At 44.0% G+C, this 15,392-nt stretch overlaps 1 protein-coding gene across 3 annotated transcripts in view; it reads left to right on the top strand.

Annotated features, from left to right (window-relative positions):
• Positions 1–15,392, top strand: part of MYO18B (myosin XVIIIB) — a 549,955-nt gene that overhangs the window by 456,929 nt on the left and 77,634 nt on the right. For all 3 annotated transcript variants that reach the window (XM_030218025.1, XM_030218027.1, XM_030218024.1), the window contains exons 38-39: positions 1,268–1,351; positions 14,027–14,164. In XM_030218025.1, coding sequence (XP_030073885.1) covers positions 1,268–1,351; positions 14,027–14,164 — 222 coding nt within the window. The remainder of the gene's footprint in view (positions 1–1,267; positions 1,352–14,026; positions 14,165–15,392) is intronic.

Genomic DNA, 15,392 nt, shown 5'->3' with positions numbered 1-15,392 from the left:
TTGTTAACTAGGAGGCGTTAAGTTCTCCCATGAATTTATGGCTGCACTAAAAATGGGCTTACCCCCAAATTCTATAAAGGGCACCTTAAGTTGTGTGCGCTAATTTGGCCGCATGGCCGAACTGCACACACAGCTTAATTGATTAACAAGCCAATCAGCGCCAATAATTGGTACTTAAGAATCAATTAGCAGCACTACTCAGCTGTAATTAGAATTTACGCACACAACTTTCTAGGCGTATTCTACAATGTGGTGTGTGTAAATTCCAATGCGCACAGTCAAAAAGGTGGCATGGAATGGGTGGGTTGTTGGCATTTCAAAAAACTATATGCAGTATTATGGAATACACCCGATCTGCACCTAAGTTAGGAGCAGGTATTTAGGCCTGATTTTAGGTGGCCTAAATGGGTGCGCCTAAATTTTAGTCTCAAGAACAGCATGTGAGAATATTCTATAAACTATGGGGTCCTTTAACTAAGGTAGTGTAGGCGCGGGCTTTGGGTGCGTGCGATCCGTTTTTCAGAGCGTCTGTTTAAAAAAAAGGCCTTTTTCAAATGTTTGCCGAAAATGGACGTGCGGCAAAATCAAAATTGCCGTGCATCCATTTTGGGTCTGAGACCTTACCGCCAGCCACTGACCTAGTGGTAAAGACTCACGCGGTAACCGGGCGGTAATGACCTACGCGCACCAAGTGCCGCTTGGTGCGCGTCCGATATGCGTGTCCGAAATGTATTTTTCGGACGCGCGAATTGTATGTGCGCCAAAAATGAAATTAGCGCAAGAGCCACGTGGTAGCTGTGCGGTAACTCCATTTTTGCACGCGTTAGGTGCGCGTAGGCGCCTGCACAGCTTAGTAAAAGGGCCCCTATGTCTAACTTTAGGCGTAGTTTATAGAATCGCGCTAAGCGCATGGGTTTTTTGGCGCTGATTTTTAAGGCGCCACTTATAGAATTTGGCCTTTAGTACGCAGGAAAATTCAATGGTAGGACACACTGAGCCCATTTACTTCGCACAGCTTAGTAAAAGGGTCCCTAAATTTGCAGTAACCGCACATTAATTTCTTGCATTAAGCTGCAGTAGCTACAAAATGTAATGCTCTTTTGTAAAAGGGCCCCACTGATCGATTCCTTCGTGCCTGTACGTTCACATAAGGAACCTTGCATGATTCCTGAATATGATGCTCTCCATTTTCTTCATCCACATTCACAATTATTGTTTTAATTTGTTGTTACTGAAAGTGTATTTTGTTTGTTTGTTTTTTTTATAGTCTGCATTGGACATTACCCAGATTCGAGAACTACAGGAACAAGTGGAGGTTTATAAGAAAGAGAAACAAAGTCTTCAAGAGAAAGTAAGATTTTACTGCCCTTCTTGCAAAAGCAGCACAAGCTTAAAAAAAAAAGAAAAACCCCCCCACAAATAGAGCATTTTTGGTTGAATGTGATTCTGATAGCACAGTCCTGGATTTTGGCCCTCGTTCTGTGCTCCAAGAAATTATACAAAATTGCATCCAAAGTCTTTGAGACTGATGTAGCAACCCAAAATATAGGTCTTGGAAATAGTGAAAAAGATGTTTATCATGATAACGGCTCATTTCCATTATATGCAGTATCTTTAGCATGAATTTTCTTGTGTTAAAGGCAGTGCAAAACTGTGAATTGTAATGCAAAAAAATCAAAAACAAAAACACCAGTTAGAGGTGTACCTACATTTCCTGCATAAAGTTGATTGTGTACATTTTAATACATAAAAATGTAACTGTAACTTAGACCAGTTCCTATATCTTGCTTAACTGTACAAAGAACTTGCTTTGAGTTTAGACACCTACTACTACTACTTAAGATTTCTAAAGCGCTACTAGGGTTACGCAGCGCTGTGCAATTTAACATAAAAGGACAGTCCCTGCTCAAAGAGCTTACAATCTAAAGGACAAGTGAATAGTCAGTTCAATAGGGGCAGTCAAATTGGGGCAGTCTGGATATCCTGAAGGTAAGAGTTAGGTGCCGAAGGCAGCATTGAAGAGGTGGGCTTTAAGCAAAGACTTGAAGATGGGCAGGGAGGGGGCTTGACATAAGGGCTCAGGAAGAGCCCTTGGAAAGTGTAACTTCCAAAATTGTAGACCTATCTGTACCACCCATTTTATCCCCATCTATATATCTGCACATCCCCTCTGGGCTACATGGTAAGCTGTACTGTAGAGTCAAAACACAAGGGGGGTTGTTTACTAAAGCTTAGCTTGAGTTATCTGCAGAGGGACCCATTTTATTCCTATGGGCCAACTCGAGCTAAGCTTTAGTGAACAGCCCCCAAGGAGTGGGAACTGGATCAGGCTCTTCAAAAACAGACTCAGGATGACAAAGCAAAATTATAGATGTTTATTCAAGCTGACTCGACACGGTACCGTGTTTCGGCACATGCGTGCCTGCCTCAGGAGTCTTGATACGTATGCTGATATTCACATTTGTCCTTGATGACACATCTTGTAAATTGGACTTAAGCTGGTTTAATGTTAAATAAACCACCTTCAGATAGCGGCACTCTTTTCAGCACCTCAGTGGCATTTTACTTGCTACGATACAACCTTTTCATTTAGCGACGGTCTTTTTAAAGACCAGCTTAAGCCCAGTTTACAAGACGTGTCATTAAGTTAAGGGTGAATTCTCTATGTACCCCCGAAAAGAAAATCATCGTCAAAGAAGCGCTATTCTATTAACCGCACTAAAAGTTAGGTGTGGTTTATAGAATTAGCGCTTAAAACATGGGAATCGCGCCTAACTTTAGTCATGGCCATTTGCACCAACTGAAATGTGGTGCGAATCTTCATGCAGATCCCTATTATTCTGTAACTACCCGCATAAATTTTGGGAACTCCCCCATTCTGCCCATGACCCTTCCATATCCACGCCCCCTTTTTGAAATCGTGCGTAGGCATGGATCCCGTGCCTAAATATTTACGTGCGTATATTTTAATTAAATCTAATTAGTGTCAATAATTGCTTGTTAACAAGCCAATTATTGGTGCTAATTAGCTCATTGTTCGATTAAATTGAGTGCGCATTTGCACGTGCAATTTTTAATGACATATAGAATTTGGGGATTGGTGCTTAACATTAGGTGCCAAGTTCAAGAATCACCCTTCATGTGTCCAAGTGCTACTACTACTACTACTACTCATCATTTCTATAGCGCTACTAGACGTACGCAGCGCTTTACACTTGAACATGAAGAGACAGTCCCTGCTCGACAGAGCTTACAATCTAATTAGGACAGACAGGACAAATAAGGGATAAGGACAAAGAGTAGCAAGATTCCGGAATCCCAAGGAGTAACAAGATTCTGTGCGGAATCCCAAAGAGTAGCAAGATTCCGGAATCCCCAAAACTACTACTACTACTTATCATTTCTATAGCGCTACTAGACGTACGCAGCGCTGTACACTTGAACATGAAGAGACAGTCCCTGCTCAACAGAGCTTACAATTTAATTAGGACAGACAAACAAGAGATAAGGGAATATTAAAGTGGGGATGATGAAATAAGGGTTCTGAACAAGTGAATAAGGGTTAGGAGTTAAAAGCAGCTATCCCAAGTGCTATCCCAAGTAGCACATGGCCATTACCACGGAGTCCTTACTGCCATGTATTTACTTGGAGGTAAGGGCTCTCACGCTACTCCCGTGGTGATCAGGCAGCACGCGGCAATGTGTTCCTCCTATCTGATCAGTGCAGGGTACGTCTACTCTCCACCCACGAGCACACCTCCCACGCTGAAAAATAAAAAGTGTTTTTCAGGGTGGGATTAGCGCTTGCTGAGCAGCCCGTGGTAATGCTTTTTAGCATGCGGTAGCCATGCGGCCTAGTAAAAGGGCCCCTATATGAGTTTTTCCTGCGGAGTTAGAGCTATTTTAGATTTGGCAGTCTTCTGGAAATTACTAAAGACTAACCTGTTCAAAGAGACTTATCAAAAGGATCATTCATAATGATTTGACATCAAGACTTTACCAGAACTAGTTAACATTGAACTCTTTTATTTGGTTACTTTAATCACGTTATCGTTACTGAACATTTCACATTACCTTTGATCTCAAATACTTGAATTGAATTGTACATCTATTTACTTCCAATTTACTTTATTTTCTGTACTTTAATTGCAACAATATTCTGTACTTCTCGTTCCGGAAATGGCGATCGCCATTGCGGCATAATGTAAGCCACATTGAGCCTGCAAAGAGGTGGGAAAATGTGGGATACAAATGCAGCAAATAAATAAAGGCCTCTCATTCAGCGGGGCTTTTGCAAAATACTCCGCACTGTGAATGCCAAGACTTGGACACTCCTTTCACTTCTTAGAAGACCTATCAAAATCAAGCTTCTCGTAGCCTTCTATCTTCCTAAAAGCTTCTTCCCTGTTGATTAGTGTGTTATGAATAGTTCAACAGAATAAACAGCCAATGACGATGACAAATCACAGTTCTAACTTCTTCAACCATTTCCTAAATGACATGCCATACCATTACACGTGAACAATGATCGCTTAGATGTTCTTTGTCCTTGACTCTCAGGGCATCAGTCCACAATGTTTCCTTCCCTTGCATTATGAATGCCTGCCCTTAGAAAATAATAGGTAACTGACGATGGAGCAGGCATTTAAAACACTGTCAAGGAGAGCCCTTACTTAAGAACTTGACCTTCACGTCTAGTGGAGAATTCCAGGAAGCTGTTAAGCAATAGGGTTCCTGAAATATCAAACCATAAGTGGAAGGTTAAGATCCAGAAGTGAGCTGGTAGCTAAAGTGAAATTAAGTGAACTCTTTGCTTCACTGTGCTGGAGAAATGCAACTCTGACCAGAGTTTAATACTTTGCCTTTAGATTGTAAGCTCTCTTGAGCAGGGACTGTCCTTCCCCATGTTTAAACTTGTACAGCGCTGCGTAACCCTGGCAGCGCTATAGAAATGCTAAGTAGTAGTAGTAGTAGTGCAGTTCTTAATTGTGGGAAAATAAGTCAAAAACAGTTTAATCTATATGTATTTACTTATTTGACTAACTTGGTCTTTATGGAGAGATTCACCTAAGGTGTTGATTTATTGGGATTTAACGAGTTTGATAGACATTTCAGGATTTCCCTTATTTATTAATTTATTTATTTATCAAATTTATATCCTGCATTATTCTATACAATCTAAGGGGCCCTTTTATTAAGCCGCGTAAGCGTCTATGTGCACCAAATGCACGCCAAAATGGAGTCACTACCTGGCTACCAGATGGCTCTTGCGGTAATTTCATTTTTGGTGCACATCCGATATGCGCATCTGAAAAATAATGTTTATTTTCGGACGCGCGCCAAGTGGCATTTGATGCGCGTAGGTCATTGCCACCCGGTTACCGCGTGAGACTATACCGCTAGGTCAATGGCTGGCGGTAAGGTCACAGACCCAAAATGGACAAGCAGCAATTTAGATTTTTCCGCACATCCATGTTTGGCCAAAATTTTTAAAAGACATTTTTTTACAGGTGCGCTAAAAAAGGTGGATCGGCGTGTGCCCAAAACCCACGCCTACACTACCGCAAGCCATTTTTCAGCGCACCTTAGTGAAAGGGCCCCTAAGTGGGTTACAAAAAACATACATAAAATTGGAGCAAAAAACTAGAGCGAGCAGTTCTGTTGCGAAGCTCATCAGAATATTTCAGCAGATCTGGAGCAAACCCAGAGTGGGTCTTCCAAGCTCCAAATAGATGCTTTGATCTGAAGAAATCAGATCCGAACCTCCTTGAATCTACTGAGGATTTTCTTGTGGATTCAAGAAAGAGTCTGCTGCAAATGCAGATTTTCTTCAAGAGAATAAAAATAAAAACATGTTTGGCAAAGTAATTTGGTGAACCTGTTGAGATTTTTGGTGATTCGTCTAGTTGGGTTAACGTTCCTCTTTTAAAGAGATTCACACCGCCCGTTTTACAAATGGGCTGTGATTTATTGTTTACGTCTCCGTTCCAGAACATACAATATGAAGCATAAGCTTGAAATACAAGTCTATAGGGCCCTTTTACTAAAGGGTTGACGCACGGTAATGGGCTTGCCGAGTGCCAATCCGGAACTGCCGCCGGCCCAACAAGGATGTCGGTGGTAGTTCCGCCCCAAACGTTTGCCATTTCCGGTGCTGGCGATAATTAGGGAAAAATATTACCGCAGGGGGGGGGTTTACCCAGTGGTAACTGGGTAGTGTCGCATGCTGCCCGGTTACCACCACCAGGTTAGACCAGGAGCCCATACTGCCACCTCAATGGGTGGCGGTAAATGCTCCCTCCGAAATGGCAGTGCAGCAAGTGCAAACTTACCGCAAGGCCATTTCATTTTTTTTCCCAATTTTCATCTGTTGTGGTAAAAGGGGCCCTGGCGCGTGGCAAAAATGCAGGGCCCCTAAGTAAAAGGATTATCATTTTTTTTTTCCTGACAGCATATGTTTGTGTTAGTGAAATAAAACATTGACAATACTGAGATCCATTCAATGCCTTTGGCTGTTGTGCGCCGAATGTGATTATCTAATAAGAAGTGGGAAATGGACCAATGACTCCAGGAAATGAAATAAAAGTGGGAGGACGACCAAGGATTCCAAAGACTGAAAGGATATATAATAATAAAGATGTTTATTGAGGTATAAAGACTCGACACAACGTCGTGTTTCGGCCGTTAGGCCTGCATCAGGAGTCTTAATGCCGAATGCTTTTGAGAACTATTTGATGAAGGCAAATCCTCAACAAAGGAGGATTCTATACAAGCGTTGTGTCAGAGGAGACAACGAAGCACACTCACCTTCACAACGGTCTTTCTAAAGACCTCCCTTTGTTGAGGATTTGCCTTCATCAAATAGTTCTCAAAAGCATTCGGCATTAAGACTCCTGATGCAGGCCTAACGGCCGAAACACGACGTTGTGTCGAGTCTTTATACCTCAATAAACATCTTTATTATTATATATCCTTTCAGTCTTTGGAATCCTTGGTCGCCCTCCCACTTTTATTTCATTTCTTGTTGTTGTCCGTGGGGCGTCTAGAGTTCTCCGCCTTCTGGCGGATATTTTTTCTCCAATGACTCCAGGGAAATGGGACTATGATGATAAAAGAAACAGTTTTATTCACAGACTCGACACAGTACTGTGTTTCGGCCACAGGCCTGCTTCAGGAGTCTTGAATGATCCTCGAAGCTTGAAAAGTAGAGATGCCAATGGGTAGTCTTGATAAAAACTTTGATAAAATAATGTAGGGAGTGTTGCGTCTCTGTATAGTCCCTGGAGTCATTGGTCCATTTCCCTTTTTTACGTGGGAGTTTGTGTTCATCCACCTAGGTGGATTGCCTTTCCCTTGACACCGAATGTGATTTACATGCCAGAAAGGGCCAAATTGGGAGCCTTGTTTTTTTTTTTTTAATTGATATTTCAAATTACTTTACAAGAAAAACATCTTGTTTAAGAAAAGTGTTAAGTTACAACACCAAGAGTACAAAGTGAAATAAATGTAAAGAAATAAACACTCAAGTCCAAAAATAAGGGGATCCAAGAATCAAATGCAGGATTGTCACAAGTCTCTAAATCAAAATATGCGGCATATATGAACAGAGCATAAATTTAAACGCCAGCTATTGGTCTTTTAGCTGATATAAATGTTGTTAATTGTTGAGATTCCAGAAATACATATTTTACTTGACATCTAACAACACATTTACAGGGAAAATGTAGATGAAATGTCCCTCCTAATTGAAGTATAGCTGGCTTCAGCAAAAGAAACTCCTTTACGACGCTTTTGCGTTTCCTTGGCTATGTCTGGAAACAGGTTTACCTTCAAGCCGAGAAAAAGCTTTTCTCGGTTTTTAAAAAATAATTTAGAGAGCCAATTTTTATCAGGCGTTAGAACTAAAGTAGCTACCAAAGTAGCAGGCTGTATTTGTTCCAATTCGGAGGTTTCCAGGAAATTGGGAGCCTTGTTGGTTAACTCTGGGGCCCTTTTACTAAGCGACAGTTAGCCCACTGCAGGCTTATCACACACCAATCTGGAGCTACCGCTGACCCAATATCTGCACCGGCGATAGTTCTGCTCCCCAGAATATTTCTGGCGCTAGCAGAAATATTCTAAAAATACTTCTGTAGGCGCTAGCCCAGCGGTAATCGGGCAGTGCCTGGTTCCCACCGGGTTAGCGCGGGAGCCCCTTACCACCATCTCAGTGGGTGATGGTAAGTGCTCTCTCCCACATGGCCACGCAGTAAGTAAAATCTTACCGCATGGCCATTTCTATTTTCGGCTTTTTTTTTACCCGCCGCGGTAAAAAGATCCTCAGAGTGTGGCATAAACGGCCCCCCGCCGCTAGTTGGGTTGTGTTGTAAAAATTAAAATAATCATCATAATAATCCTTTATGTATGTACTGTCTTAAACCAAGACAAAAATATCACATAGGTGAAATGGAACAATAAAAAATACAATTCAATAATAATAAAATACAAATAAAATAACATTAATTATAAAACACATAGAAGAACCAAGTCATAATTAGTTTTCTGAATCTCATAAGAACATAAGAATAGCCATACTGGGTCAGCCTGATGGACCATCTAGCCCAGTATCCTGTTTCCAACAGTAGCCAATCCAGGTCACAAGTACCTGGCAAGATTCCGGAATCCCACACCGTAGCAAGACTCCGGAACCACAAATAGCAGCAACATTCCATGCTATCAATCCCAGGGCCAGCCGTGGCTTCCCCATATCTGTCTGAATAGCAGACTATGGACTTTTCCTCCGAGAACTTGTCCAAACCTCAGGTAATCATATTTTATCCTCATTTCAATCGCTCAAGAATTCCATATAAGCATAAGAGCCAATTGTTGAGTAGTATGTTTTCACAGTGTTAGAAGCAGAAGGTAATTGCACTCAATTTCTATAAATCAATCCAGAGCGAAGAAAAATAACTCAACAAGCTGTCTGCTTTGGAGATGGCACATATGGAGCAGCAGTTAGAACCTTAAAACCTTTGTTGTGCAGACAAGATGAGCCATTCTGGTCTCTACCGGCTGTCATGTACGATGCTACAGCAGGGGCGTAGCCAGACACCCAATTTGGGTTGGGCCTGGGCCCAAGATGGGTGGGCAAAAGAACTCCGCCTTGTCCCACAAGTGATTTGGTCTCTCCCTCTCTCGCCTGCCAGTGGCGTAGCCACAGGTGGGCCTGGGTGGGCCGGGGCCCACCCACGTAGGGCTCAGGCCCATCCAACAGTAGCACATGGTAATGAAAATGCTGCTCTCCACAATACTGGCACCTTTGCATGCTCAGTTTTCAGCGTGGAGACTGGAGAGAAACATTTTCCCACCAGCTGAGATATTTTTTTGGTGTGGGGGTGGGGGAGAGAACATTTGGTGCCCACCCACTTCTTGCCTAGGCCCACCCAAAATCTGCTGTCTGGCTACGCCCCTGTCGCCTGCATGCCATGTGGTCTCTCAAACACCCCCCCCCCCCTCCCCTGCATATCTTTTAAATAGCAGATTTTCACCGGCAGTGAGAAGCAACCGCTCATGTTGGCCCCACAGCCTTCCCTCTGATGCAACTTCCTGTTTCCGCATAGGCGGAAATACATCAGAGGGAAGGTTGTGGGGCCGGTGCAAACAGTATGTATCAGTCGCTGCTTACTGCAGGTGAAGATATGCTATTTATAAGGTATGCAGGAGGAACAGTTTTTGGGAGTTTTCAGATGGTGGGGCTTGGGGATCCCTGCTAGCCACATCATAGGTGTGCTCCTATTGGGTGGGCCTGACCCCAAAATGGGTGGGCTTGGTCCACTCGGGCCCACCCGTGGCTACGCCACTGTTACAGTATTTAGAATTCAGGAATGTGGCAGGTGGTCCTGTATCTTGAATTTATGTGTTTATCATGAAGGATATATATTTAAAAGAAAACACCCATAAAACAAGGAACAGAGGGGTCCTTTTACTAAGCCGCAGTCTACGTGCGCCCAATGTGCGCCAAAATGGAGTTACCGCCTGACTACCATGTGGCTCTTGCGGTAATTTCATTTTTGGGGTGCGTCCGCTACGCGCATCTGAAAAATTTATTTACGGACCCGCGTCATTTGACACGCGTAGGTCATTACCGCCCGAGTCTTTACCACTTGGTCAATTGCTGGCAGTAAGGTCTCAGACCCAAAATAGACGAGCGGCAATTTTCATTTTGCCACATGTCCATTTCGGCAAAAATGTTAAAAAGGCCTATTTTACAGGCGTGCTAAAAATTGGATCGGCGCACACGCCCAAAACCACGCCTAAACTACCGCAAGTCATTTTTCAGCACGCCTTTGTAAAAGGACCCCAGTGTAAAAATAAGCATTAAAATGGTGACATATTTAAGTGATCTTTCATGGCTGATTGTTATGACACTTTTAACTTCTCAAGGAAATATTGAACATAGATATGTAATGTGGTCTTTTCTGGGTGTGTTATTTAGGTAATTTAGAAAAAAAATGCTATACGTAATTGAGCTATTCTAGCAGATTAAATATGCGTGAATTTATAATAATTGAATTCATAAAAATCTGCAATTTTGACCACCTGCTCTTTTATTTAAATTTTATATTCTGTAAATAAAATGTTTACAAGAACATATGATTTAGCTACAGGAATTAAGGTGTTAGACACATGGGGGGGGGGGGGGGGGATTCTATATATGGCGCCTAAAAAATCAGTGCCGACTAAGTGTATTCTGTAAGCAGCACCTAGATTTATTTTATTTTTGTTACATTTGTACCCCGCGCTTTCCCACTCATGGCAGGCTCAATGTGGCTTATATGGGGCAATGGAGGGTTAAGTGATTTGCCCAGAGTCACAAGGAGCTGCCTGTGCCTGAAGTGGGAATTCAACTCACTTCCTCAGGACCAAAGTCCACCACCCTAACCACTAGGCCACTCCTCCACTGTTGCTTCTATTTGAGATTCTACATGGAATGTTGCTATTCCACTAGCAACATTCCATGTAGAAGTTGGCCCTTGCAGATCATCAATGTGGCCACACAGGCTTCTGATTCTGTGAGTCTGACGTCCTGCACATATGTGCAGGACGTCAGACTCACAGAAACAGAAGCCTGCGCAGCCTTCTACATGGAATGTTGCTAGTGGAATAGCAACATTCCATCTAGAATCTCCAATAGTATCTATTTTATTTTTGTTATATTTGTACCCCGCGCTTTCCCACTCATGGCATGGCAGGCTCAATGTGGCTTATATGGGGCAATGGAGGGTTAAGTGATTTGCCCAGAGTCACAAGGAGCTGCCTGTGTCTGAAGTGGGAATTGAACTCACTTCCTCAGTTCCTCAGGACCAAAGTCCACCACCCTAACCACTAGGCCACTCCTCCACTATGCGTTATATAGAATAGGCTTAGTTGATATCCCAGTGCCTAAAACTGCGCGCGTCCATTTCCACTGACAAAAATGTGGCGTAAATCCCGGAATGTAGATTTAGGTGGACTGGGCCATATTCTATAGCTACGCTTGTAAATTTCAGAATGCCCACAAAACGCCCATTTCCCTGCCTATAAGCATACCTCTTTTTGCCTGCGAGCGTTAGAAGTTAGGCGCACTGCATTACAGAATGCACTTAGTGAGCTGTGCGCATAAATTCTAATTACCAATTAGAGCTCATTATTGCTTGTTAAGAGTTGTTATCAACGCTGATTAGATTGTAAGCTCTTTGAGCAGGGACTGTCTCTCTTTGTTAAATTGTACAGCGCTGCGTAACCCTAGTAGCGCTCTAGAAATGTTAAGTAGTAGTAGTGATTAGCCTGTTAAGCCAATTAAGTTATATGTGTTATAGAATACGCTCGGATTTTGGCGTGGATCTGTGGGCGCGCTATATAGAATCCAGGAGATAGGGGTCCTTTTACAAAGCTGCAGTAGAAAGTAGCCTTAGTGTGCCATTACGCGGGTCTTTCCCACACGCTAAGGCCATTTCTACTACAGCTGCACAATGGCTGATTTTCCATTGTCTAACTTAATGGACATGCACTAATTTTGCCATTAGCACACGGCCATTAAAAAGAATGAGCCCTTACCGTCAACTATTTATAGGCCGATATGCCACTCCCTTGGGTGGCGTTTACCTCGTCATGTTCCAAACCAGGCTGCACTGGTGTCTCCATCCAGGGCCGGCGTTAGGATGGCAAACAGGGCAGCTGCCCTGGGCCCCACAGCTTCAGGGGTCCCCACGGTCCAGGCATCGCTTTCCCTTCTCCTCACTACAGTCTGTCTCCTCCGGGGCGGCTGAGAGACAGAGCAGGGCCCGGGGCAGGACCGCCACTGCCGCCACCGCCCCCTCCCCCACTCAGGACACAGTCGCAGTTGCCGCCCCTCCCTCGCTCACTCACTTGGGCCGCCCCTGCTTTCCTAGGCGCATAGCCAGACTTCAAATATTGATGGGGGGGGGGGCAGAGCCCAAAGTGGGGGGGGGGCACATTTTGCCTCACCTGCCTGCCCCTGCCGCAACTCCGCATTCCTTGGCTGGCAGGGGGCCCCAAGCCCCGTCAGCAGAAGTCTTCCTCCAGCGCTGTTCTCCACCACATTGCCTGCCCTGCTTTTCCCCTCACATTGCGCATGCTCAGTTTTGATGATTTTGGAACCCTGTGTCTGCTCCTCCCTGGCACTGGGGTCTGTCTTTCTCCTGCTCCTGTTGGGACCCGGGTGATTGCAGCAGAGAAGGAAAGCTTCGGGGCAGCCGGAAGCAACTTGTGACGATGGCTGCTGCACCGGTGCCCCTTTGAGAAGGGAAATATATTTTTAAAGAAGACCGCAAGGTGAGGGGAAGGGAAGGAGACGGACCGTGGTGGGGAGAAGGGTAAGGGTTGCCCGGACGCAATGCAGGTGGGGAGATCGGGGGAGGAGAAGAGATCAGGGATCAGGGGTCCCCTCCTTAATTTCTACCCTGGGCCACACCATGTCTCAAACCAGCCCTGTCCCCACCCCTCTGCCACTGACATTGGCGCTTTCCTATCTCACTACTCCCTCCTCCACCAGCATCAGTAAGCTACAGTACATAAAATCACAGCCTCAGAGCTTGCTTTATAGGTTGATTGATGTGCTTTACATATGTCATGTAATATTGTCTTCATCAGTAGAGGTAGGAATATTGAACAGAGGCAGAAGAAACATGCCATGGATATTTCTGTCAAAAGATGACATCAATCTCATGAATTCAACCTTCAAACTCACCACCAGTCTATTGTAATCCAGGCAAAAAGTCATAATCCAAATGTCAACTCTTAAGTCTTTCCTTGTGATGTTTATCTGTTTACATTTTGTTTAGAGTTATTCAATAGTCCCCTATGACTGCTCATGAGAGAAATTGATTTCCCTTGGTTCCCCCTCTCCCTACTACCAAGTACATTGAAGGAATCAGTCAATCAGATCTGCTGACTGGCCAGTGTTGAAAGCTCTCCTTTTGTATTCTGGAAGGCTTCCATTGTGATTGAACCATTGTATGGTAAGCGTGGAAGGAAGGTGAAGAAAGGACAAAGCAATAAAGAAGCGGTATATGAAGGAATGTCTTTAGTTGACATATTAAAATGAATCTCATTTTGTAAAGGTTCCCAAGGTTCTCTCTAATTGAATTAGAGGGCTTGATCTGCCATTTGGCATTGAGTAGAAGGTCACCATTTGACTTCCGTGTCTTATACTCCCTTTAGGCTCATAATGTACCTTATAATTTAATTAAAGAAAAATTCACGAACTTGCATTTGAACATGCAATAAATCCAAATACTTTTTCTCTGTTGTATGATGCAAACTTATAGAAGATTTCAAGTGTTCATATCAACCAAAAAGGCACCAATGAATATCGTCATCATCACAGGAAACACAGACTATTAGAAAGTATTGTGTGCACATAATTTAATTTCAATTTAAAGCTGAGAGGTGTGTTAAAGCTGAAAATTATATCACAGAGTTGAAGATAATCTTGAATTCCAGCTTTCAAAAATTGTTGACCAGATGATCTTTCTTGACCTTGCAGCTGCAGGTGGCCCAGAGCAGGATTGACCACTTAGAGAGCACAATGGTTGAACGTTCAATTGTTAGCCGGCAGGAAGCAGCGATTTGTGATTTGGAAAATAAAGTGGAGTTTCAGAAAGCACAGGTCAAGAGATATGAGGTATGTATGCTTTGCAAGGATTGCAGACAGGAGCTGGACCATGCAATGTTGAGGACCTTTCTCAATTTGATCATATTACTCCTGTTTTAATTCATCAAGCTTTTGGTATCGGATTGGATTGGATTTATTGATTTTATACACCGCTTTATACCAAAGTGCCAAAGCAGTTTACAAGTACGATATTCATTACATTTACAATCATAATACAATCTTACAGACACACAATGCAGTTTAAGCAACTCTACAATGCATCAAGTAAAATATTGGCTAAACAACCAAGTGGAGGAGTGGCCTAGTGGTCAGGGTGGTGGATTCTGGTCCTGGGGCACTGAGTTCAATTCCCACTTCAGGCACAGGCAGCTCCTTATGACTCTGGGCAAGTCACTTAACCCTCCATTGCCACATTGAGCCTGCCATGAGTGGGAAAGTGCAGGGTACAAATGTAACTAAAAACAAAAGTTTTTAAAAGCTTAGGAAATGCATAATATAAATGGGCTTGACTTGAATTAAAAATAGACGCAGGCACTACGGGCTAGATTCTATATTTGACACCTGAAAAATACATTCTGGGGTAGGGGGGAGCCTCAAGGCCGGCACAGGACAAGATGCCGCCTGAGGCGGAGCTAACATGCCAACCCTCCCTCCCCCCCCCCCCCCCGGGCCGAGATGCCACTCCCTTGGGCGGCGTTTACCTCGTCATGTTCCAAACCAGGCTGCGGCAGCGATTCCTGTACACTGCCCTGCCGCCGGCACCCGCCTTTTCCCTTTACTGCAGCTTCCTGAGCCTCTGACGAATCAGGAAGTTACATCAGAGAGACGGCCACAGTAAAGGGGTGGGTGCTGGTGGCAGGGCAGCATATGGGAATTGCTAATGCTGCCGGGTTTGGAGCGTGACGAGGTAAAACGCCGCGAAGGGGGAGATGCCGGTCTCCGAGATGCCACTCCTGAAGAGTGCCACCCAAGGCCCCCGCCTCAGGTAGCCTAATAGTTGGGCAGCCCCTGCAAAGTGGCATCAACACTTAAAAAAAAAAAAAGACTTTAAGCCCAGTCCCTGGATATTTTTTCTAGTCTTGTAGAATGTGGGCTGCCCAGGCGTACTGAGTTATTGGGCTTACTGGTTTTATTTGATTCCACTCGGATAGCAAAAAGCAAGTTCCCGAGGCAATGGAAATAGTGGGGGAGGGGGGGGGGATGGGTTAGATGGTGGGGGGAGGGAAGGGATATATAC

Source organism: Microcaecilia unicolor, chromosome 11 (genome assembly GCF_901765095.1).
Source record: "Microcaecilia unicolor chromosome 11, aMicUni1.1, whole genome shotgun sequence".
Classification (NCBI taxonomy): domain Eukaryota; kingdom Metazoa; phylum Chordata; class Amphibia; order Gymnophiona; family Siphonopidae; genus Microcaecilia; species Microcaecilia unicolor.
The sequence above is the reverse complement of the archived record's forward strand: the minus strand, read 5'-3'. Positions and strand labels throughout refer to the sequence as shown.